The sequence below is a fragment of the Microchirus variegatus genome (assembly GCF_963457635.1).
Source record: "Microchirus variegatus genome assembly, chromosome: 19".
Classification (NCBI taxonomy): Eukaryota; Metazoa; Chordata; class Actinopteri; order Pleuronectiformes; family Soleidae; genus Microchirus; species Microchirus variegatus.
Window position 1 is genome coordinate 16470751 of NC_139820.1, and position 24053 is coordinate 16494803.

General features: G+C 43.2%; 1 protein-coding gene across 1 annotated transcript in view; it reads left to right on the plus strand.

The window, feature by feature from the left end:
- Window positions 1–4989: 4989 nt before the first annotated feature.
- Window positions 4990–24053, plus strand: part of LOC310941012 (uncharacterized protein) — a gene marked incomplete at both ends in the record, with an annotated part of 78927 nt that continues 59863 nt past the window's right edge. The window contains 13 exons of the mRNA XM_083906083.1: window positions 4990–5054; window positions 5796–5903; window positions 6479–6557; window positions 6680–6878; window positions 6963–8766; window positions 8863–9036; window positions 9141–9314; window positions 9446–9619; window positions 9753–9926; window positions 20249–20422; window positions 20527–20700; window positions 20795–20968; window positions 22422–22595. Of these exons, the coding sequence (XP_083762209.1) occupies window positions 4990–5054; window positions 5796–5903; window positions 6479–6557; window positions 6680–6878; window positions 6963–8766; window positions 8863–9036; window positions 9141–9314; window positions 9446–9619; window positions 9753–9926; window positions 20249–20422; window positions 20527–20700; window positions 20795–20968; window positions 22422–22595 (3647 nt within the window). The remainder of the gene's footprint in view (window positions 5055–5795; window positions 5904–6478; window positions 6558–6679; window positions 6879–6962; window positions 8767–8862; window positions 9037–9140; window positions 9315–9445; window positions 9620–9752; window positions 9927–20248; window positions 20423–20526; window positions 20701–20794; window positions 20969–22421; window positions 22596–24053) is intronic.

The following is a 24053-nucleotide window of genomic DNA, read 5'->3' on the forward strand; positions in this document are numbered from 1 at the left end:
TAAATATTAATAAGACATATTCTAAAGACCACAAGAGAAACATGTTTAACCTTTTGTTCATCACTGTTTTCTTCCTCAGACTGAGTGACTGTAACCTCTCAGAGAGAAGCTGTGAAGCTCTGTCCTCAGTCCTCAGCTCTGTGTCCTCTAGTCTGAGACACCTGGACCTGAGTAACAATGACCTTCAGGATTCAGGAGTGAAGCTGCTGTGTGATGGACTGAAGAGTCCTCACTGTTCTCTGGAGACTCTCAGGTCAGAAATCTGTTTGACTTTAATTCATGTTGTTGTTGATGAAGATGTTCAACATCTTCAGGATTTTCTAAACCACTGAGTTCATCATGTCTTCTTAACTCCAGTCTGTCAGGTTGTCTGGTCACAGAGGAAGGATGTTCTTCTCTGACCTCAGCTCTGAACTCCAACCCCTCCCATCTGAGAGAACTGGATCTGCGTAACAATGACCTAAAGGATTCAGGAGTGAAGCTGCTGTGTGATGGACTGAAGAGTCCTCACTGTTCTCTGGAGACTCTCAGGTCAGAAATCCATTTATTTGACAGTTGATCTATTGAATCCTGATTTTGCTTCTTCGGGTTCTTCACTGAGTTCATCATGTCTTCTTAACTCCAGTCTGTCAGGTTGTCTGGTCACAGAGGAAGGATGTTCTTCTCTGAACTCAGCTCTGAACTCCAAATCTTCCTTCCTGAAAAACCTGGACCTGAGTAACAATAACCTTCAGGATTCAGGAGTGAAGCTGCTGTGTGATGGACTGAAGAGTCCTCACTGTTCTCTGGAGACTCTCAGGTCAGAAATCCGTTTATTTGACAGTTGATCTATTGAATCCAGATTTTGCTTCTTCGGGTTCTTTTTGATTAAGATATTCAACATCTACAGGGTTTTCTGAATAACTGAGTTCATCCGGTCTTCCTAACTCCAGTCTGTCAAGTTGTCTGTTCACAGAGGAAGGATGTTCTTCTCTGACCTCAACTCTGAACTCCAACCCCTCCTTCCTGAAAAACCTGGACCTGAGTAACAATGACCTTCAGGATTCAGGAGTGAAGCTGCTGTGTGATGGACTGAAGAGTCCTTTCTGTTCTCTGGAGACTCTCAGGCCAGAACTCTGTATGACAGTTGAGCTTCTACATCCTGATTTCCATACTTCAGGTTCTTGTTGTTGACAATGTCTAAACCCCTGAGTTCATCATATCTTCTTAACTCCAGTCTGTCAGGTTGTCTGGTCACAGAGGAAGGATGTTCTTCTCTGACATCAGCTCTGAACTTCGAATCCTCCTTCCTGAAAAACCTGGACCTGAGTAACAATGGCCTTCAGGATTCAGGAGTGAAGCTGCTGTGTGATGGACTGAAGAGTCCTCACTGTTCTCTGGAGACTCTCAGGTCACAAATCCTTTTATTTGACAGTTGATCTATTGAATCCTGATTTCGCTTCTTCAGGTTCTTTTCGATTATGATGTTCAACATCTACAGGGTTTTCTGAATCATCTTATCTTCCTATCTCCAGTCTGTCGGGTTGTCTGGTCACAGAGGAAGGATGTTCTTCACTGACCTCAGCTCTGAACTCCAACCCCTCCAATCTGAGAGAACTGGACCTGAACTACAATCATCCAGGAGACTCAGGGAAGAAGCTGCTGTCTGATGGACTGAAGAGTCCACACTGGAGCCTGGACACTCTCAGGTATTCTCCTCCTCTTCATCTTCTGTTTCAACAGCAGTATTTAAACTTGTAAGCAGGGTTTAGGTTGAATTTTTCAGCCGAATAAAAATAGACGTTGACAACAAGTTGTTTTGGAACATGTATTAGTTTCTGCAGTATAAACAAAATCCAACTCAAAATGATTTATATGAACTGGAATCAAACAAACATTCATCATTGTTTGAATTAATTTAAAATTCAGTGCTATACTCACATTTAAACATCTATGGTGTCGTCTGGTCTAAACTGCAGGAGACAATTGAAGTGCTGTCTCCTGTGTTGTCCACACGGTGGCGCTGTTCAGAAAATGCATAGCCATCTGAAACTGTGGTCTCTGGTTCTGCAGACACCGTCTTCTCTTTGAAACACTGTCCTTGATCTGACACAGAGTGTAATTCATAATTCTGTCCATCAGAGTGCGTCATTAAGACAACAGTTTCGGCAAATGTTGGACACAAACTCATTCAGACTGTTTCTTCCTCCAGGATGGACCATGCTGGAGAGCTGAGGCTAAAACCAGGTCTCAGGAAGTGTAAGTATGGATTTACAGGAAATAACATATCAGCTGATCATCAATAAACTGCAGCTGTGTCTTGTTGTCCTTCATCAGATTCATGTGAACTGGAACTGGACACAAACACAATGTACAGAAGACTCAAACTGTCTGACAACAACAGGAAAGTGACTTATGTGAAAAAAAATCACTCATATCCTGATCATCCAGACAGATTTGACGCTTGGCCTCAGCTGCTGTGTAGATCTGGTCTGACTGGTCGCTGTTACTGGGAGGTCGAGTGGAGAGGAGATGTTTATATACAGTTACAGTTACAGAGGAATCAAGAGGAAGGGCAACAGTTCTGACTGTTGTTTTGGAAATAATAATCAGTCCTGGAGTCTGATCTGCTCTGATGATGATGGTTACTCTGTCCGTCACTGTGAGACAATAACATCCATCACATCATCGTCTGTCTCTCACAGAGTATCAGTGTATGTGGACTGTCCTGCTGGGACTATGTCCTTCTACAGCGTCTCCTCTGACTCACTGATCCACCTCCACACCTTCAGGACCACATTCACTGAACCACTTTATCCTGGGTTCTGGGTCTGGTTTGGTTCCTCAGTGTCTCTGTGTTCTCTGTAGAACATGAAGAGACAGCAGCTTCAGTCGTGTGGTGGACGAGGTCTCACTGTTTATAATCTGATGTTAAAGCTCGGCTCAGTAATTCATTGTTGAAACACTTTTGAATTCTCTTCACGTCCTGATGACCATCAATAAATAAAGAGAAAAAACAAACTTGTATGTGTGAAATAAACATAAAGAATGATTGTCTGTCATTAACTGACCCGCCTACCTATGGAGGTACTGACTGTGCTGTGAGCGCCCCCTGCTGCCTGCATCTGCTGACTCCTGCTGGTCATCACATGGAACTGACAGCAGCTGCTCTGCTGCTTGACTTAGCGCCTCCTAGTGGACAGATAGCACACCTACATCATCTGTGACCCACTACCAGGTGGCTGCTTCACATGAAATTCCAGCGCCATCGCAATCGGCCAATCAGGAGAGAGAACAGACCTGAATCCAGCCGTGGATCGTTGGACCGGTTCTGACGTCGTCACTTTGACTCTGAAGGTATGAGGACGTGACTCTGTGTCCTCAGATCAGACACAGAAGGACGGCAGGACAGACCAGGGACAATCGTCAGCGTCTGGTGTCCACATGAAGGTGTACAGTGTGTGTGTGAGTGGACCTGAGCTCAGTTCAGCAGGTGAGAATAAATAAAATCACTGCTGAATCTTTACAACCTGACTTTGTCTTTTCAACATTCCTGCATGAAGCGTCTGAACTGGTCTGACAGCTTCCATCCACAAATCAACTCTGAGCCACTTTATTACGCTTCATAAGTCTCTGTCACGTCTGCACTGTTTCAATATTAAACCACGTTAGAAATCACACGATCGCGTTTCTTTCTCTGGTCAAAGATTTAACAAATCTGTTCTTTGAGTTTGTGATAAAGAAATTTAAAGCGACACAACCTCTAAAACACTCTAACACAGTGGACTGTACCTGGTCTGAGGACATGGTTGTTTGGACATTAGAAGTCCTGATTCACAGTTCATCACTATCATTGGTTTGTCAACAAATGTACAGGTTACTGCCACATCTATTTGATAATAATGATACTATGAGTCTACGATTTGTTGCTGAGGAAGCCTGAACACAGAGGTAAGTTGAACAGCTTCTTACCTGACCACCAGAGGGCGGGCTCTTCTGTTTAAACCAATGGACTCACCTGTAGTGAAGGGCTGTAAAGTGCGATGGTGTTGGCGTCTTGAGCGAGTCGTTTTTCAGAGCTGTGACGTTCACGAACGAGTCGAATCAAAACGATGAGAACCGAGTCGCAGTTGCAAACTTTTTATACGCAAATCGTCCACGCTGTCTTCAGGTAAGGTCTTCTGACGTCTTCTGTATGAACTTGGGGGAGGAGCCAAGCACACAGCGCCAATAAAGTATATATTGGTGAGATGTTTACGTTTGAATCATTCTGATCCAAATCTTACCTTATAATTTACAACCAGTGATTATTTTCTTGATAAAAATTAGTTTTTACCCGTTTGGATTCTAAAAAATAATGAAATATAAGAACGAGCAAAGTGTTTTGAACGGCTCTCTGAAGGGAACGGCTCCTCGAGATCCGGCTCCCTTCAAAGAGCCATAAATCCCAGCTCTAGTAGTTTTATCTTCAGACTTGTATCAGGCTGCACCGAGGATGGTGCACTTCTGTTAGCAGCAGCACAAATGTTAGCGTGGTTAAGACACAGCACAACGTCAAACGTCGTCATGTGACGGCAGCAGTTTCATCATCATTACCAGACGGTTGGGAAGAGACCTAAGCGAGCATTATTTTACTATTCCTGTGAAGTTAGTATGAAAGTAAGATAACTATTTATAGAAGGAACTATTTGTTCAGATGATTATTGATACTTTGGTTCTAACTCGTGAAAAACTGGTACCAAAACAGAACCAGTTCTCGATTTTCATCCCAATAACAAAAAGACCTCCACGTACGTTTTACTTGTTCTCTGACATTTGTGTTGGTGTTCTGCTCAGACAAACATACCTGTGGTTCCTTTCATCTGGTCCATCTGGTGTTGCTGGCTCTTCTTGCTCCTGCGGGACCTGACGATGTTGTTGTGAGAAGCCTGAGGTCCATCCATGTTAGCAGAACTTGTAATGTGTGAGTTTTACTCTCCCAGCAGATTGCGCTCTGCAATGAATCCGATCATGGACAGTGAAGATGAAGCTCCGCCCTCTAAAACCACTCTGTGTGAGGAACATGAGGGTCAGAGGTGAGATGAGGATTTCAATGACCATGTGACTGATCACCATGTCTCAGCTCAGTGTTTTATTTACATGTCATGTCCTGTGTTTGTAGGAAGATCCATCAACAGAGACCAGACTCTGCTGGACCTGGACCCAGCTGTGTCTCCATGAACAGTGACTGGTCCATGGGTCGACCTATGGACTTCAAACAAGAACAGAGGTTAGATGATGGAGGTCTTCACAGGTCAACAACACAAAATGATCCACCATGTAACGCCAGAGACACCTAATATTTGGACATTCAAACCCAGACTCATGTAAAACTGAGACATTCTGGACACAAAAACACCCATCTCTTCCTCCAAAGCTTGGATCTGGGCCCATGTAAATATGGAACATCATGAGAAAAACATGAAAAAAACTCATCCAGATCCTAGATATAAACATCTGAAGTTATTAACAGGACTGAACCATGTTACATGATAAGTCTGATCCTGTACCAAATTTCAATTTGGAAAGATTTGTGGGTAGATTCTTACCAAAATGTCTTATATATAATATTTGGGTGATCACCAACCCATCACAAAATCATTCAGATCCATTCGTCAAAAACTCAGACAGGAAGTTGCTATTATACAGTATATATATATACACATCTATATATATATATTATATATAGATAGATAGATAGATATATATTAAATGCTATATTATACAGTCCTTATATTGTAAAGATGTTTATATTGCTTTTTACATTGTATTTGTAGGAGAATCCATCAACAGGGACTGGACCCTACCGGACCTGGACCTGGAGAGAAGAGAATGAAGAGAGTATCACCAGAGGATCTTCTTGATAACCTCAGAAATTATCAGAGGTAAAAAGAAAAATAGGTTTGTTGTTTTCAGTAAAACAGCATTTTAAGAATATGTTTATTTCATTAGAAACCAGCATGATAAACCAGACTCTCCTGGTCCTGGTCCTAGTGGTGTGTGTATGATGAGCGAAGCATCTACAGGCCGTTATATGAACTTCAAGGATGGAGAGCAACATGGTGAACAGATGTAAGAATTTCACACATATTCACACACTGACATGATCCTCCACCAGGGGGAGCCTGTCTCATCTAAACACTTTGGTGGACCAATCTTGCATCTCTGTTTGAGGTTCCACTAAATGTCTTCAGCCTGTCCTCGTCTCTGGACAAATGTCCAGCAGTAAATCTGGTCAGAGTCTGTGATTGGTGAGGGACATATCGACAAGACACTCTGATTTTGTCTTTGAGACTTCACACATACAAACTAGAGACTGTCCTTCAGGGACATTTGTCTTCAAGTTGTCAAACTCATGTCGTGTGAACTTGGCTGAAGAAGAAACGTAGGTGCAGCTGAGTGAAAACCGTGTCAGAATAAATGATAGTTTAGTAAATGACACTGGATCTTTTCTCCTCAGAGTTAAACAGCAGAGGACAGAGGTTCTCAGTGGTCAGTCTGTCCAGCAGAATGGAGCAGACCTGGACTCCATATTTAAGGTGTGTAAATGTACAAACATGACACTACTGTTAATATTGAAGCAGAGTCCTGGTCCTGACAGTCTGGATGCTGCTCTGTGGACCTGCAGGATCTCATTTCACTTCATGTTGTTCTGTTCCAGCTGCTGGAGGAGAACATCATCTGCTTTGTGAAGAACGAGCTGAAGAAGATCCAGAAGGTTCTGGGTCAGAGGGAGGATGAGGAGGTGTTGGATGGTGAAGATGAGGAGCAGAGGAGGAGCAGAGAGGCCTTTCTGAAGATCACAGAGAACTTCCTGAGGAGGATGAAGCAGGAGAAAATAGCTGACTGTCTGCAGAGCAGTAAGATGACTTTTAATGTGAAAGGAAGAACTTCTTATTTTCTCAATGATCCACTCACTGATTTATTTTCATGTGTTCTTTCAGAAACCAGAGCTCCAGTTTGTCAACGTGAACTCAAATCAAACCTGAAGAAGAAGTTCCAGTGTTTGTTTGAGGGCGTGGCTAAAGCAGGAAACCCCACCCTTTTGAATGAGATCTTCACAGAGCTCTACATCACAGAGGGAGGGACTGGAGAGGTGAATGAAGAACATGAGGTCAGGCAGATTGAAAGAACTTCCTGGAAACCAGACAGAGCAGAAGCAACCATCAGACAAGAAGACATCTTTAAAGCCTCAGCTGGAAGAGACGGACCAATCAGAAGAGTGATGACAAAGGGAGTGGCTGGCATTGGGAAAACAGTCTTAACACAGAAGTTCACTCTGGACTGGGCTGAAGACAAAAGCAACCAGGACATAGAGTTCACATTTCCCTTCACCTTCAGAGAGCTGAATGTGCTGAAAGAGAAGAAGTACAGTTTGGTGGAACTCATCCATCACTTCTTCACTGAAACCAAAGAAGCAGGAATCTGCAGGTTTGAAGACTTGAAGGTGGTCTTCATCTTTGATGGTCTGGACGAGTGTCGACTTCCTCTGGACTTCCACAAGACTGAGATCCTGACTGATGTCACAGCGTCCACCTCAGTGGATGTGCTGCTGACAAACCTCATCAGGGGGAAACTGCTTCCCTCTGCTCGCCTCTGGATAACCACACGACCTGCAGCAGCCAATCAGATCCCTCCTGACTGTGTTGACATGGTGACAGAGGTCAGAGGGTTCACAGACCCACAGAAGGAGGACTACTTCAGGAAGAGGTTCAGAGATGAGGAGCAGGCCAGGAGGATCATCTCCCACATCCAGACATCGCGAAGCCTCCACATCATGTGCCACATCCCAGTCTTCTGCTGGATCACTGCAACAGTTCTGGAGAACATGTTGAAAACCAGAGATGGAGGAGAACTGCCCAAGACCCTGACTGAGATGTACGTCCACTTCCTGGTGGTTCAGTCCAAAGTGAAGAAGGTCAAATATGATGGAGGAGCTGAGACAGATCCACACTGGAGTCCAGAGAACAGGAAGATGATTGAGTCTCTGGGGAAACTGGCCTTTGAGCAGCTGCAGAAAGGAAACCTGATCTTCTATGAATCAGACCTGACAGAGTGTGGCATCGATATCACAGCAGCTTCAGTTTACTCAGGAGTCTTCACTCAGATCTTTAAAGAGGAGAGAGGCCTGTACCAGGACAAGGTCTTCTGCTTTGTCCATCTGAGTGTTCAGGAGTTTCTGGCTGCTCTACATGTTCATCTGACCTTCATCACTGCTCGAAAAAATCTGCTTTCAGAGGATCCACCAACATCCCAGAGGTCCAAATTGTTTGGAAACAAACCTGAACTGAATCATCTGCACCAGAGTGCTGTGGACAAGGCCTTACTGAGTCCAAATGGACACCTGGACTTGTTCCTCCGCTTCCTTCTGGGTCTTTCACTGAAGACCAATCAGAAGGTCTTAAGAGGTCTACTGACACAAACAGGAAGTGGTTCACGGACCAATCAGAAAACAGTCGAGTACATCAAGAAGAAGATCAGTAAAAATCTGTCAGCAGAGAGAAGCATCAACCTGTTCCACTGTCTGAATGAACTGAATGATTGTTCTCTCGTGGAGGAGATCCAAGAGTCATTGAAATCTGGACGTCTGTCCACAGAGACACTGTCTCCTGCTCAGTGGTCAGCTCTGGTCTTCATCTTACTGTCATCAGGAAAAGATCTGGACGAGTTTGACCTGAAGAAGTACTCTGCTTCAGAGGAGGCTCTTCAGAAGCTTCTGTCGGTGGTCAAAGCCTCCAACAAAGCTCTGTAAGTGGATCAATATATAAATATTAATTAGACATATTCTAAAGACCACAAGAGAAACATGTTTAACCTTTTGTTCATCACTGTTTTCTACCTCAGACTGAGTGACTGTAACCTCTCAGAGAGAAGCTGTGAAGCTCTTTCCTCAGTCCTCAGCTCTGTGTCCTCTAGTCTGAGACACCTGGACCTGAGTAACAATGACCTTCAGGACTCAGGAGTGAAGCTGCTGTGTGATGGACTGAAGAGTCCTCACTGTTCTCTGGAGACTCTCAGGTCAGAAATCTGTTTGACTTTACTTTATGTTGTTGTTGATGAAGATGTTCAGCATCTTCAGGATTTTCTAAATCACTGAGTTCATCATGTCTTCGTAACTCCAGTCTGTCAGGTTGTCTGGTCACAGAGGAAGGATGTTCTTCTCTGACCTCAGCTCAGAACTCCAAATCCTCCCATCTGAGACACCTGGACCTGAGTAACAATGACCTTCAGGATTCAGGAGTGAAGCTGCTGTGTGATGGACTGAAGAGTCCTCACTGTTCTCTGGAGACTCTCAGGTCAGAACTGTTTATTTGACAGTTGATCTTTTAAATCCTGATTTCCCTACTTTAGGTTATTGTTGTTGACAATGTTTAATGTCTGCATAATTTTCTAAACCACTGTGTTCATCATGTCTTCTTAACTTCAGTCTGTCAGGTTGTCTGGTCACAGAGGAAGGATGTTCTTCTCTGTCCTCAGCGCTGAACTTCAAATCCTCCTTCCTGAAAAACCTGGACCTGAGTAACAATGACCTTCAGGATTCAGGAGTGAAGCTGCTGTGTGATGGACTGAAGAGTCCTCACTGTCCTCTGGAGACTCTCAGGTCAGATCTCCATTTATTTGACAGTTGATCTTTTAAATTCTGATTTTGCTTCTTCAGGTTCTTGTTAATGTAGATGTTCAATATCTTCAGGATTTTCTGAATCACTGAATTCATCATGTCTTCTTAACTCCAGTCTGTCAGGTTGTCTGGTCACAGAGGAAGGATGTTCTTCTCTGACCTCAGCTCTGAACTCCAACCCCTCCCATCTGAGACACCTAGACCTGAGCTACAATCATCCAGGAGACTCAGGAAAAAAGCTTCTGTCTGATGGACTGAAGAGTCCACACTGGAGACTGGACACTCTCAGGTATTCTCCTCCTCTTCCTCTTCTGCTTCATGTTTCACGATAAAAGATCATCCAAAACAATAAATAAAAACATTAAGATTCCTGGACATTATCCACCTGTGAGCTTCCTCAGTGACACAACTCTGTCTTAGAACCATAGATATTGGCTGAAGGGTTCCCTGGATCAGGTCTCTAGTCTCATGAGTCCAGAACCCAAACCTTTGACGATTCCTTTCAAAATAAAACCACAACAAGAGCATTACAAAGTATTACATAAGAAAAGGCAAAGGAATCACTGAACAACTGAAATGTATAATTACATATAATCTCTCACACACCAGAGTGTAGTTCATAGTTCTGTCCACCAGAGTGTGTCATTAAGACAACAGTTTGGACAAATGTTGGACACAAACTCATTCAGACTGTTTCTTCCTCCAGGATGGACCATGCTGGAGAGCAGTGGTTAAAACCAAGTCTCAGGAAGTGTAAGTATGGATTTACAGGAAATAACAACATATCAGCTGATTGTCAATAAACTGCTGCTGTGTCTTGTTGTCTTCATCAGATTCATGTGAACTGGAACTGGACACAAACACAATGAACAGAGAACTCAAACTGTCTGACAACAACAGGAAGGTGACCAATGTGACAGAAGATCAGTCGTATCCTGATCATCCAGACAGATTTGACTACTATTATCAGATGCTGTGTAGATCTGGTCTGACTGGTCGCTGTTACTGGGAGGTCGAGTGGAGAGGAGATGTTTATATATCACTGAGTTACAGAGGAATCAAGAGGAAAGGCAATAGTTATGACTGTTGTTTTGGAAATAATAATCAGTCCTGGAGTCTGAGGTGCTCTGATGATGATGGTTACTCTGTCCTTCACTGTGGGACAGAAACACCCATCAGATCATTCTCTGTCTCTCACAGAGTATCAGTGTATGTGGACTGTCCTGCTGGGACTATGTCCTTCTACAGAGTCTCCTCTGACTCACTGATCCACCTCCACACCTTCAGGACCACATTCACTGAACCACTTTATCCTGGGTTCTGTGTCTCTTATGGTTCCTCAGTGTCTCTGTGTTCTCTGTAGGACATGAAGAGACAGCAAGTGCCTTCTTGTCTGAGAAAAGCAGAAAAATGTATTTATCGCTCATGTACACGAAAGACACCAACTCCCAGAATGCACAGCGAGAGTTCACACACTGCCATTGTTGCTCCCGAGAGACACAGACGCGTCCATTAGCAGACAGCCTGACACACGGACACAAATCCCAGAGGGGAAAAGCTACATATACATTCTGGATACATAACGGACCTGCACGTTACACAGGATTGTTCTCTACTGTGCTAAATTATACCGGGACGGGCAGTAAAAACAAGGAAAGGACAAGCAGTAAGTTCCCATTATTTGCCAGTCAGAGATTCAGAGCAGTGCTAAAGCTTGAAAGCTAAGCTATGCTAAGCTTGTTTGGAGTGAAGAAATCGAAAGAATAAAACCTGGAAGCTATCGGGGTTCACAGTCTACAGTTCCAGCAGGAAGACGTAACTGAGAGGTAAGACTGGCGATAATATGCCATTCTATTTCTGATCATAGTATTCGATGTGATATAGTTGTCGGCAGTGAAGCAACAACTTTGTAAACGTAACGTTTGATAGACAATTACACACACGTTATATACACGTAATCTGTTAGCAAAGTAAAGTCACCTTGCTTTCGCTGGAGAATAATGTCAGTGTTATTCAAATGTTTTATTGTTGTTCATGTTTGTTCAAGACGCCTATATAGACAACAGTATAATGCTCACAGCTCACCCAGTTGGTATATTTAGCTGAAATGTTTGTTTTCCTGAAATGAAGTAAAATCTTCGTTCATATTTTATGTGTAATTATATTCCTTGTCCTTTACAGCTGAAGCCTGGTTTAATCAAGTCTTGGAGAAACTCTTCACAGCATCCAGCTCTGCTCCTCTTCACCACTGTGACTCCTTCAGCTATCCCACATCTGATTCTGACACCGCTCTACATGTTTCATTATTTATTTTTTGTTTGCATATTGTGTTAGACATTCTTTTAGATATGGCTCCTTGATTATTTTAATGTGTACTCTTGAATATGATGGTAAAACATTTTCCTTTGTGAATAATAAAGTTATTTTTTTCACCTTCACACCCTGCATGCATGTGTACGCTTGTGTAAAGTAAAGACTTGAGGAAGGAGGCTGAATAGTTACTGATTTTATTAATTCTGAAATGTTTATCAACCCTTTTCTCCAAATTAAATCACTTTTCATCTAATAATACTGTAATGGAGGAACACTAAGGGCTAGAAAATAAACTACAACATATATGAATTTACATTTTTAATATTAATAGTCATAAAAAGAAAAATCAGACTTATTATCAACAGTCTTCATAGACACAGTACTGTTTTCAGGAGCTGCGTATGTTCTTCTGAACAACACAGGCAGGTAAAACAAGATGATCATCTTTCCCCAGTCTGTGGATCCACTCCAGTGATGGTAAGGTGTTAGGTGATATGACTGTCTGTAAAACAATGATTATAGCTTATCAAAGTAGCTGGTCTTACATGTAAATAACCTGTAAATATGCTAACGTTAGTTCAGCTGGCGTCACATATAAACATGGATAAATGCGGTGGTAAAAATAAATCTAAAACAAAATACTCACTTTATATTGAGGCGGCCGTTTATCCCGTTTCCTTCATCCACCGGATGCCCGCCCGGCCGAGTTGGAGCGAGCTGCTCCAGGTCCGGCCAGTGCCAGGCCGAAGTGTGTGCAGCTCCGCTCCGCTGCGGCAGCCAGAGCCCGCGGCGGCACATTCAAGTGCCCACAAAAAGTTCTCCAGGTACCCGGTTCCGGCCGCGGGCAACGCCAAAAAGCAGGTCCTTTCCCTCGCAGCCATATGAGTTTGAAAACTACATTCTGTCATCGTCTTCTCAGTTTACAAGGCCAAATTAAAGAGAGCGAGAGCCGGTGGTAGCTTTCAGCAAAGATGGCGGACACTGTGTTTACATTCTGGGAATGAAGTCTCGTCCATTCTGGGAAGTCTCGTCCCCCTGTGGGTGAGTCCAAAAATTGCAGAACTAGTGTTGTAGTTCTAATCTTGACGTTGTGCTTCACCTCATCTGACGCAATATGACGCGTAACGCGTCATATTGCGTCAGATGAGGTGAGCAAAAATACTTTTTTTTAGAAATCAGGGGGAAAATGAGAGAGGGAAGCAACATTTCTAAAAAATAATAATGCTATTCAAGCAATACAAAGCCACATGCTAATCAGTGAAGTATTCCTTTAAAGCTCGCCTCAGTAATTCATTGTTGAAACACTTTTGAATTCTCTTCACGTCCTGATGACCGTCAATAAATAAAGAGAAAAAACAAACTTGTATGTGTGAAATAAACATAAAGAATGATTGTCTGTCATTAACTGACCCGCCTACCTATGGAGGTACTGACTGTGCTGTGAGCGCCCCCTGCTGCCTGCATCTGCTGACTCCTGCTGGTCATCACATGGAACTGACAGCAGCTGCTCCTGCTGCTTGACTTAGCTCCTCCTAGTGGACAGATAGCACACCTACATCATCTGTGACCCACTACCAGGCGGCTGCTTCACATGAAATTCCAGCGCCATCGCAATCGGCCAATCAGGAGAGAGAACAGACCTCAATCCAGCCGCGGCTCGTTGGACCGGTTCTGACGTCAGGACAGACCAGGGACAATCGTCAGCGTCTGGTGTCCACATGAAGGTGTACAGTGTGTGTGTGAGTGGACCTGAGCTCAGTTCAGCAGGTGAGAATAAATAAAATCACTGCTGAATCTTTACAACCTGACTTTGTCTTTTCAACATTCCTGCATGAAGCGTCTGAACTGGTCTGACAGCTTCCATCCACAAATCAACTCTGAGCCACTTTTTTACGCTTCATAAGTCTCTGTCACGTCTGCACTGTTTCAATATTAAACCACGTTAGAAATCACACGATCGCGTTTCTTTCTCTGGTCAAAGATTTAACAAATCTGTTCTTGAGTTTGTGATAAAGAAATTTAAAGCGACACAACGTCTAAAACGCTCTAACACAGTGGACTGTACCTGGTCTGAGGACATGGTTGTTTGGACATTAGAAGTCCTGATTCACAGTTCATCACTATCATTGGTTTGTCAACAAATGTACAGGTTACTGCCACATCTATTTGATAATAATGATACTATGAGTCTACGATTTGTTGCTGAGGAAGCCTGAACACAGAGGTAAGTTGAACAGCTTCTTACCTGACCACCAGAGGGCGGGCTCTTCTGTTTAAACCAATGGACTTACCTGTAGTGAAGGGCTGTAAAGTGCGATGGTGTCGGCGTCTTGAGCGAGTCGTTTTTCAGAGCTGTGACGTTCACGAACGAGTCGAATCAAAACGATGAGAACCGAGTCGCAGTTGCAAACCGTTTCTTTTTATACGCAAATCGTACACGCTGTCTTCAGGTGAGGTCTTCTGACGTCTTCTGTATGAACTTGGGGGAGGAGCCAAGCACACAGCGCCAATAAAGTATATATTGGTGAGATGTTTACGTTTGAATCATTCTGATCCAAATCTTACCTTATAATTTACAACCAGTGATTATTTTCTTGATAAAAATTAGTTTTTACCCGTTTGGATTCTAAAATATAATGAAATATAAGAACGAGCAAAGTTTTTTTGAACGGCTCTCTGAAGGGAACGGCTCCTCGAGATCCGGCTCCCTTCAAAGAGCCATAAATCCCAGCTCTAGTAGTTTTATCTTCAGACTTGTATCAGGCTGCACCGAGGATGGTGCACTTCTGTTAGCAGCAGCACAAATGTTAGCTTGGTTAAGACACAGCACAACGTCAAACGTCGTCATGTGACGGCAGCAGTTTCATCATCATTACCAGATGGTTGTGAAGAGACCTAAGCGAGCATTATTTTACTATTCCTGTGAAGTTAGTATGAAAGTAAGATAACTATTTATAGAAGGAACTATTTGTTCAGATGATTATTGATACTTTGGTTCTAACTCGTTAGAAACTGGTACCAAAACAGAACCAGTTCTCGATTTTCATCCCAATAACAAAAAGACCTCCACGTACGTTTTACTTGTTCTCGGACATTTGTGTTGGTGTTCTGCTCACACTAACATACCTGTGGTTCCTTTCATCTGGTCCATCTGGTGTTGCTGGCTCTTCTTGCTCCTGCAGGACCTGATGATGATGATGATGATGATGATGTGAGAAGCCTGAGGTCCACCCATGTTAGCAGAACTTGTAATGTGTGAGTTTTACTCTCCCAGCAGGTGGCGCTCTGCAATGAATCAGATCAAAGACAGTGATGAGGAAGCTCCGTCCTCTAAAACCACTCTGTGTGAGGAACATGAGGGTCAGAGGTGAGATGAGGATCTCATGGACCATGTGACTCATCTCCATGTGAAAGTTCAGTGTTTTATTTACATGCCATGTCCTGTGTTTGTAGGAGGATCCATCAACAGAGACCAGACTCTGCTGGACCTGGACCCAGCTATGTCTCCATGATGAGTGACCGGTCCATGGGTCGACCTATGTACTTCAAACAAGAACAGAGGTCAGATGTTGGAGGTCTTCACAGGTCAACAACACAAATGATCCACCATGTAACATCAGAGACGCCTAATATTGGGACATTCAAACCCAGACCCATGCAAAACTGAGACATTCTGGACACATGTCCCAAAAACACCCATCTCTTCCTCCAAAGCTTGGATCTGGGCCCATGAAAATATGGAACATCTTGAGAAGAACATGACAAAATTCATCCAGATCTGAGATATAAACATCGGAACTTATTACTATGTTACATGATAAGTCTGATCCTGTACCAAATTTCAGTTTGGACAAAGATCTGTGGGTAGATTATTACCAAAATGTCATATTTGGGTGATCACCAACCCATCACAAAAACATTCAGATCCATTCGTCAAAAACTCTGGACAGGAAGTTGCTAACATTAGGAGAAACTTACAGAAATAAAAAACAATGTCAATGAAAACATAAGCTCTGGACTATAATCTGAAAGATTTACAACAACTGGAGCCCAGATCTGATTAATAATGAGTTAAGATTAAAAAAAAAGGTATAGTAAGTACATTACACCATATATTTAACTGATAAACTGTACAATAACACATTAGAAAATTCCCCCAGTTCAGTGATTAAAAGTTCAGTTGCTTGGACGTGGACGACACTGCAATACAGTTGTGTCCATGATAACGATGCTATGATGATACAGTGATTCTGAGAACTTCACCAATTTCATTGCAAGACTATTTAATTTGTGATATATCGTGATGTAAGCCTAACAAAACAAGAAAAAGAGTATTTCTTCACAGTATTTGTATTTATACACAACAAAACCTCTGTTTCAAAAACCAGGGCTCGACAGTGCAAGTGTTTTACTCTCATTTGTCAGTTAAAAAAACATATAAATAACAAAAACATTATACGTATATTGTTTTAACACTTATCTTATCACGTTGTAATGTGATACTGTTGTTTTTATTTTACTAGTGTGGCAGCAATGATTTCACACAAGCTACAGAAGTACTATATTGTGAACTGGACAAACTAATAGAACAACTTAGCAGTTATTTACATTAATTATATGAAATAAATCTCACAGCAGGGTTTTGTCTAAATTTCCTCAACACTAAACACAACAAAATGCGTCTCAGCAGTGACATTTCACACTCACACGTTCATATTTAGTCACAAATCCCGCCTGTTAACCACGTTTCCCCCTCACACAATAGGCTAACATTGTTAGCATACGCCTATGGGACTTTACATTGAGTTCGTTAGCTTAGCGGTTAGCGGACTTTTGCCGCGACTCCGTTTCCAACTATTTCGTCACGAACAAAGAAAACGACAGATTTCTCTTTACTCACCGCGAAACCCTGCGTCTCCCATACGAACAGGAATATACGTGATTTTACTCACAATCAACACAGAACCTGTTTGCGCGGCTAGCAAAGCTAAGGTGAGCTAAACAAAATGGCGGAGAGACAACAACAGGTCAACTTTACAGCAAGGAATGGTGGGAGCCCCCCTACAGGCTCCTAGGTGGAATTACAACACATAAGTTAATAAAAACAAACTCCCACACCATCAGTGAACACACCAATCGAATAATTATACAGTCTTTATATTGTAAAGATGTTTCTATTGCTTTTTACGTTGTATTTGTAGGAGAATCCATCAACAGGGACCGGACTCTACCGAATCTGGACCTGGAGAGAAGAGAATGAAGAGAGTATCACCAGAGGATCTTCTTGATAACTTCAGAAATTTTCAGAGGTAAAAAGAAAAATAAGTATGTTGTTTTCAGTAAAAAATCCTTTTATGGATTTATTTCTCTTGATTAGGAACCAGCATGAAAAAACAGACTCTCCTGGACCTGGTCCCAGTGGTGTGTCTATGACGAGTGACTGGTCCAAAAACCAAATTATTACCTTCAGAGAGAGTCAGAGGTGAGAAAACAAAATTAGTAGTTTATTGTTTTCTGTAAAACATAATTCTATGAATTTCTTACTCTTAATTAGGAACCAGCGTGAAAAACCAGACTCTCCTGGACCTGGTCCCAGCGGTGTGTCCATGAAGAGTGACTGGTCCAAAAACCAAATTATTATCTTCAGAGAGAGTCAGAGGTGAGAAAACAAAGCTGGTTGTTTGTTGTTTTCTGTAAAACAGCATTTAAAGAATATGTTTATTTCATTAGGAACCAGCATGAAAAAACAGACTCTCCTGGACCTGGTCCCAGTGGTGTGTCTATGAAGAGTGACTGGTCCAAAAACCAAATTATTACCTTCAGAGAGAGTCAGAGGTGAGAAAACAAAATGAGTAGTTTGTTGTAAATAAATAAGTGATTGTTTAGTAAATGACACTGAATGTTTTCTCCTCAGAGTTGATCAGCAGAGGACAGAGGTTCTCAGTGGTCAGTCTGTCCAGCAGCATGGAGCAGACCTGGACTCCATATTTAAGGTGTGTAAATGTACAAACATGACACTACTGTTAATATTGAAGCAGAGTCCTGGTCCTGACAGTCTGGATGCTGTTCTGTGGACCTGCAGGATCTCATTACACTACACGTTGTTCTGTTCCAGCTGCTGGAGGAGAACATCATCTGCTTTGTGACGAACGAGCTGAAGAAGATCCAGAAGTTTCTGGGTCAGAGGGAGGATGAGGAGGTGTTGGATGGTGAAGATGAGGAGCAGAGGAGGAGCAGAGAGGCCTTTCTGAAGATCACAGAGAACTTCCTGAGGAGGATGAAGCAGGAGAAGCTAGCTGACTGTCTGCAGAGCAGTAAGAGGACTTTTAATGTGAAAGGAAGAACATCTTATTTTCTCAATGATCCACTCACTGATTTATTTTCTTGTGTTCTTTCAGAAACCAGAGCTCCAGCTTGTCGACGTGAACTCAAATCAAACCTGAAGAAGAAGTTCCAATGTTTGTTTGAGGGCGTGGCTAAAGCAGGAAACCCCACCCTTCTGAATGAGATCTTCACAGAGCTCTACATCACAGAGGGAGGGACTGGAGAGGTCAATGAAGAACATGAGATCAGACAGATTGAAACAGCTTCCTGGAAACCAGACAGAGCAGAAACAACCATCAGACAAGAAGACATCTTTAAAGACTCAGCTGGAAGAGATGAACCAATCAGAAGAGTGATGACAAAGGGAGTGGCTGGCATTGGGAAAACAGTGTTAACACAGAAGTTCACTCTGGACTGGGCTGAAGACAAAAGCAACCAGGACATAGAGTTCACATTTCCCTTCACCTTCAGAGAGCTGAATGTGCTGAAAGAGAAGAAGTACAGTTTGGTGGAACTCATCCATCACTTCTTCACTGAAACCAAAGAAGCAGGAATCTGCAGGTTTGAAGACTTGAAGGTGGTCTTCATCTTTGATGGTCTGGACGAGTGTCGACTTCCTCTGGACTTCCACAACACTGAGATCCTGACTGATGTCACAGCGTCCACCTCAGTGGACGTGCTGCTGACAAACCTCATCAGGGGGAAACTGCTTCCCTCTGCTCGCCTCTGGATAACCACACGACCTGCAGCAGCCAATCAGATCGCTCCTGACTGTGTTGACATCGTGACAGAGGTCAGAGGGTTCACAGACCCACAGAAGGAGGACTACTTTAGGAAGAGGTTCAGAGATGAGAAGCAGGCCAGGAGGATCATCTCCCACATCCAGACATCACGAAGCCTCCACATCATGTGCCACATCCCAGTCTTCTGCTGGATCACTGCAACAGTTCTGGAGAACATGTTGAAAACCAGAGATGGAGGAGAACTGCCCAAGACCCTGACTGAGATGTACGTCCACTTCCTGGTGGTTCAGTCCAAAGTGAAGAAGGTCAAATATGATGGAGGAGCTGAGACAGATCCACACTGGAGTCCAGAGAACAGGAAGATGATTGAGTCTCTGGGGAAACTGGCCTTTGAGCAGCTGCAGAAAGGAAACCTGATCTTCCATGAATCAGACCTGACAGAGTGTGGCATCGATATCACAGCAGCTTCAGTTTACTCAGGAGTCTTCACTCAGATCTTCAAAGAGGAGAGAGGCCTGTACCAGGACAAGGTCTTCTGCTTTGTCCATCTGAGTGTTCAGGAGTTTCTGGCTGCTCTACATGTTCATCTGACCTTCATCACTGCTCGAAGAAATCTTTTTTCAGAGGAACCATCAACATCCCAGAGCTCCAAATTGTTTGGAAACAAACCTGAACTGAATCATCTGCACCAGAGTGCTGTGGACAAGGCCTTACTGAGTCCAAATGGACACCTGAACTTGTTCCTCCGCTACCTTCTGGGTCTTTCACTGAAGACCAATCAGAAGGTCTTAAGAGGTCTACTGACACAAACAGAAAGTGGTTCACGGACCAATCAGAAAATAGTCGAGTACATCAAGAAGAAGATCAGCAAAAATCTGTCAGCAGAGAGAAGCATCAACCTGTTCCACTGTCTGAATGAACTGAATGATTGTTCTCTCGTGGAGGAGATCCAAGAGTCATTGAAATCTGGACGTCTGTCCACAGAGACACTGTCTCCTGCTCAGTGGTCAGCTCTGGTCTTCATCTTACTGTCATCGGGAAAAGATCTGGATGAGTTTGACCTGAAGAAGTACTCTGCTTCAGAGGAGGCTCTTCTGAAGCTGCTGCCGGTGGTCAAAGCCTTCAACAAAGCTCTGTAAGTGGATCAATATATAAATATTAATAAGACATATTCTAAAGACCACAAGAGAAACATGTTTAACCTTTTGTTCATCACTGTTTTCTTCCTCAGACTGAGTGACTGTAACCTCTCAGAGAGAAGCTGTGACGCTCTGTCCTCAGTCCTCAGCTCTGTGTCCCCTAGTCTGAGACACCTGGACCTGAGTAACAATGACCTTCAGGATTCAGGAGTGAAGCTGCTGTGTGATGGACTGAAGAGTCCTCACTGTTCTCTGGAGGCTCTCAGGTCAGAAATCTGTTTGACTTTAATTTATGTTGTTGTTGATGAAGATGTTCAACATCTTCAGGATTTTCTAAACCACTGAGTTCATCATGTCTTCTTAACTCCAGTCTGTCAGGTTGTCTGGTCACAGAGGAAGGATGTTCTTCTCTGACCTCAGCTCTGAACTCCAACCCCTCCCATCTGAGAGAACTGGATCTGCGTAACAATGACCTAAAGGATTCAGGAGTGAAGCTGCTGTGTGATGGACTGAAGAGTCCTCACTGTTCTCTGGAGACTCTCAGGTCAGAAATCCGTTTATTTGACAGTTGATCTATTGAATCCTGATTTTGCTTCTTCGGGTTCTTCACTGAGTTCATCATGTCTTCTTAACTCCAGTCTGTCAGGTTGTCTGGTCACAGAGGAAGGATGTTCTTCTCTGAACTCAGCTCTGAACTCCAAATCTTCCTTCCTGAAAAACCTGGACCTGAGTAACAATAACCTTCAGGATTCAGGAGTGAAGCTGCTGTGTGATGGACTGAAGAGTCCTCACTGTTCTCTGGAGACTCTCAGGTCAGAAATCCGTTTATTTGACAGTTGATCTATTGAATCCAGATTTTGCTTCTTCGGGTTCTTTTTGATTAAAGCGGAACTAGACCGGAAGTTCCTATTATCGCTGTTTTTTTTGGTGTGTATCTGCGTCATTACCTTGTTTATGAAGCCTGACGTTTCGAAACAAACAGTTCAGCCATTGCTGAGAAAGTTGTGTTTTATTGTAATCTCGGGGCTCAACGAGATCACTGAAAATCCCGTTAACGTTACGTAAGCAGCGGTTCTCCTGAACAACCGATCGTCCTGCTCCGGGCGGTAGTCCGGGCACATCCGGTTGCGTACATTGAACCGCAGAAGAAGAATAACGTCCGTTGTGGAGGTGTTTCACGAGCAACAGTGTCTTCTGACTCTGGGTCTGACTCCGGTTTAAAGTCATAAAGGGACTGTGGCGGGGAGTCGTGACGAAGCTATTTTTAAACACTGTTAAAACAATGTTTTGATAATGAGGAGCAGTGCATCCACCGCTCCAGAGAGGGAGCTGCGCTTCTGAGAGCTGACGTGATAGATTACGTCACTTCCAGATACCTGGCCAATCACAACACAGGTGGGAAGGCTCTACGCTGGCTGGCCAATCACAACACACTCTGTCTTCTCGGGCGAGATTTATGGCTAAAAATAGCTCGACTGACAAGCGCTTCGAAAAGGACAGATTTCAATCGGCTCGTTTACATCAACTAGGAGGATTTTGACCATAAAAACAACTTAATATATGTAAGTAGACCTCCATAACTCACATATATGTGCAACAGGACCACTCTATGTGACCTTTAAGATATTCAACATCTACAGGGTTTTCTGAATAACTGAGTTCATCCGGTATTCCTAACTCCAGTCTGTCAGGTTGTCAGGTCACAGAGGAAGGATGTTCTTCTCTGACCTCAACTCTGAACTCCAACCCCTCCTTCCTGAAAAACCTGGACCTGAGTAACAATGACCTTCAGGATTCAGGAGTGAAGCTGCTGTGTGATGGACTGAAGAGTCCTTTCTGTTCTCTGGAGACTCTCAGGTCAGAACTCTGTATGACAGTTGAGCTTCTACATCCTGATTTCCATACTTCAGGTTCTTGTTGTTGACAATGTCTAAACCCCTGAGTTCATCATATCTTCTTAACTCCAGTCTGTCAGGTTGTCTGGTCACAGAGGAAGGATGTTCTTCTCTGACATCAGCTCTGAACTTCGAATCCTCCTTCCTCGAAAACCTGGACCTGAGTAACAATGGCCTTCAGGATTCAGGAGTGAAGCTGCTGTGTGATGGACTGAAGAGTCCTCACTGTTCTCTGGAGACTCTCAGGTCACAAATCCTTTTATTTGACAGTTGATCTATTGAATCCTGATTTCGCTTCTTCGGGTTCTTTTCGATTAAGATGTTCAACATCTACAGGGTTTTCTGAATCATCTTATCTTCCTATCTCCAGTCTGTCGGGATGTCTGGTCACAGAGGAAGGATGTTCTTCACTGACCTCAGCTCTGAACTCCAACCCCTCCAATCTGAGAGAACTGGACCTGAACTACAATCATCCAGGAGACTCAGGGAAGAAGCTGCTGTCTGATGGACTGAAGAGTCCACACTGGAGCCTGGACACTCTCAGGTATTCTCCTCCTCTTCATCTTCTGTTTCAACGGCAGTATTTAAACTTGTAAGCAGGGTTTATAGACGTTGACAACAAGTTGTTTTGGAACATGTATTAGTTTCTGCAGTATAAACAAAATCCAACTCAAAATGATTTATATGAACTGGAATCAAACAAACATTCATCATTGTTTGAATTAATTTAAAATTCAGTGCTATACTCACATTTAAACATCTATGGTGTCGTCTGGTCTAAACTGCAGGAGACAATTGAAGTGCTGTCTCCTGTGTTGTCCACACGGTGGCGCTGTTCAGCAAATGCGTAGCCGTCTGAAACTGTGGTCTCTGGTTCTGCAGACACCGTCTTCTCTTTGAAACACACCTGTCCTTCATCTGACACCAGAGTGTAATTCATAATTCTGTCCACCAGAGTGCGTCATTAAGACAACAGTTTCGGCAAATGTTGGACACAAACTCATTCAGACTGTTTCTTCCTCCAGGATGGACCATGCTGGAGAGCTGAGGCTAAAACCAGGTCTCAGGAAGTGTAAGTATGGATTTACAGGAAATAACAACATATCAGCTGATTGTCAATAAACTGCTGCTGTGTCTTGTTGTCTTCATCAGATTCATGTGAACTGGAACTGGACACAAACACAATGTACAGAAGACTCAAACTGTCTGACAACAACAGGAAAGTGACTTATGTGAAAAAAAATCACTCATATCCTGATCATCCAGACAGATTTGACGCTTGGCCTCAGCTGCTGTGTAGATCTGGTCTGACTGGTCGCTGTTACTGGGAGGTCGAGTGGAGAGGAGATGTTTATATATCACTGAGTTACAGAGGAATCAAGAGGAAAGGCAACAGTTCTGACTGTTGTTTTGGAAATAATAATCAGTCCTGGAGTCTGATCTGCTCTGATGATGATGGTTACTCTGCCCGTCACTGTGAGACAATAACATCCATCACATCATCGTCTGTCTCTCACAGAGTATCAGTGTATGTGGACTGTCCTGCTGGGACTTTGTCCTTCTACAGCGTCTCCTCTGACTCACTGATCCACCTCCACACCTTCAGGATCACATTCACTGAACCACTTTATCCTGGGTTCTGGGTCTGGTTTGGTTCCTCAGTGTCTCTGTGTTCTCTGTAGAACATGAAGAGACAGCAGCTTCAGTCGTGTGGTGGACGAGGTCTGTGTATAATCTGATGTTAAAGCTCGGCTCAGTAATTCATTGTTGAAACACTTTTGAATTCTCTTCACGTCCTGATGACCATCAATAAATAAAGAGAAAAAACAAACTTGTATGTGTGAAATAAACATAAAGAATGATTGTCTGTCATTAACTGACCCGCCTACCTATGGAGGTACTGACTGTGCTGTGAGCGCCCCCTGCTGCTGAGAACCAGCCTGAAACACAGAGGTTCACATGTAAACGATCACAACATTTAACACTAAACTCTTTTCACTTT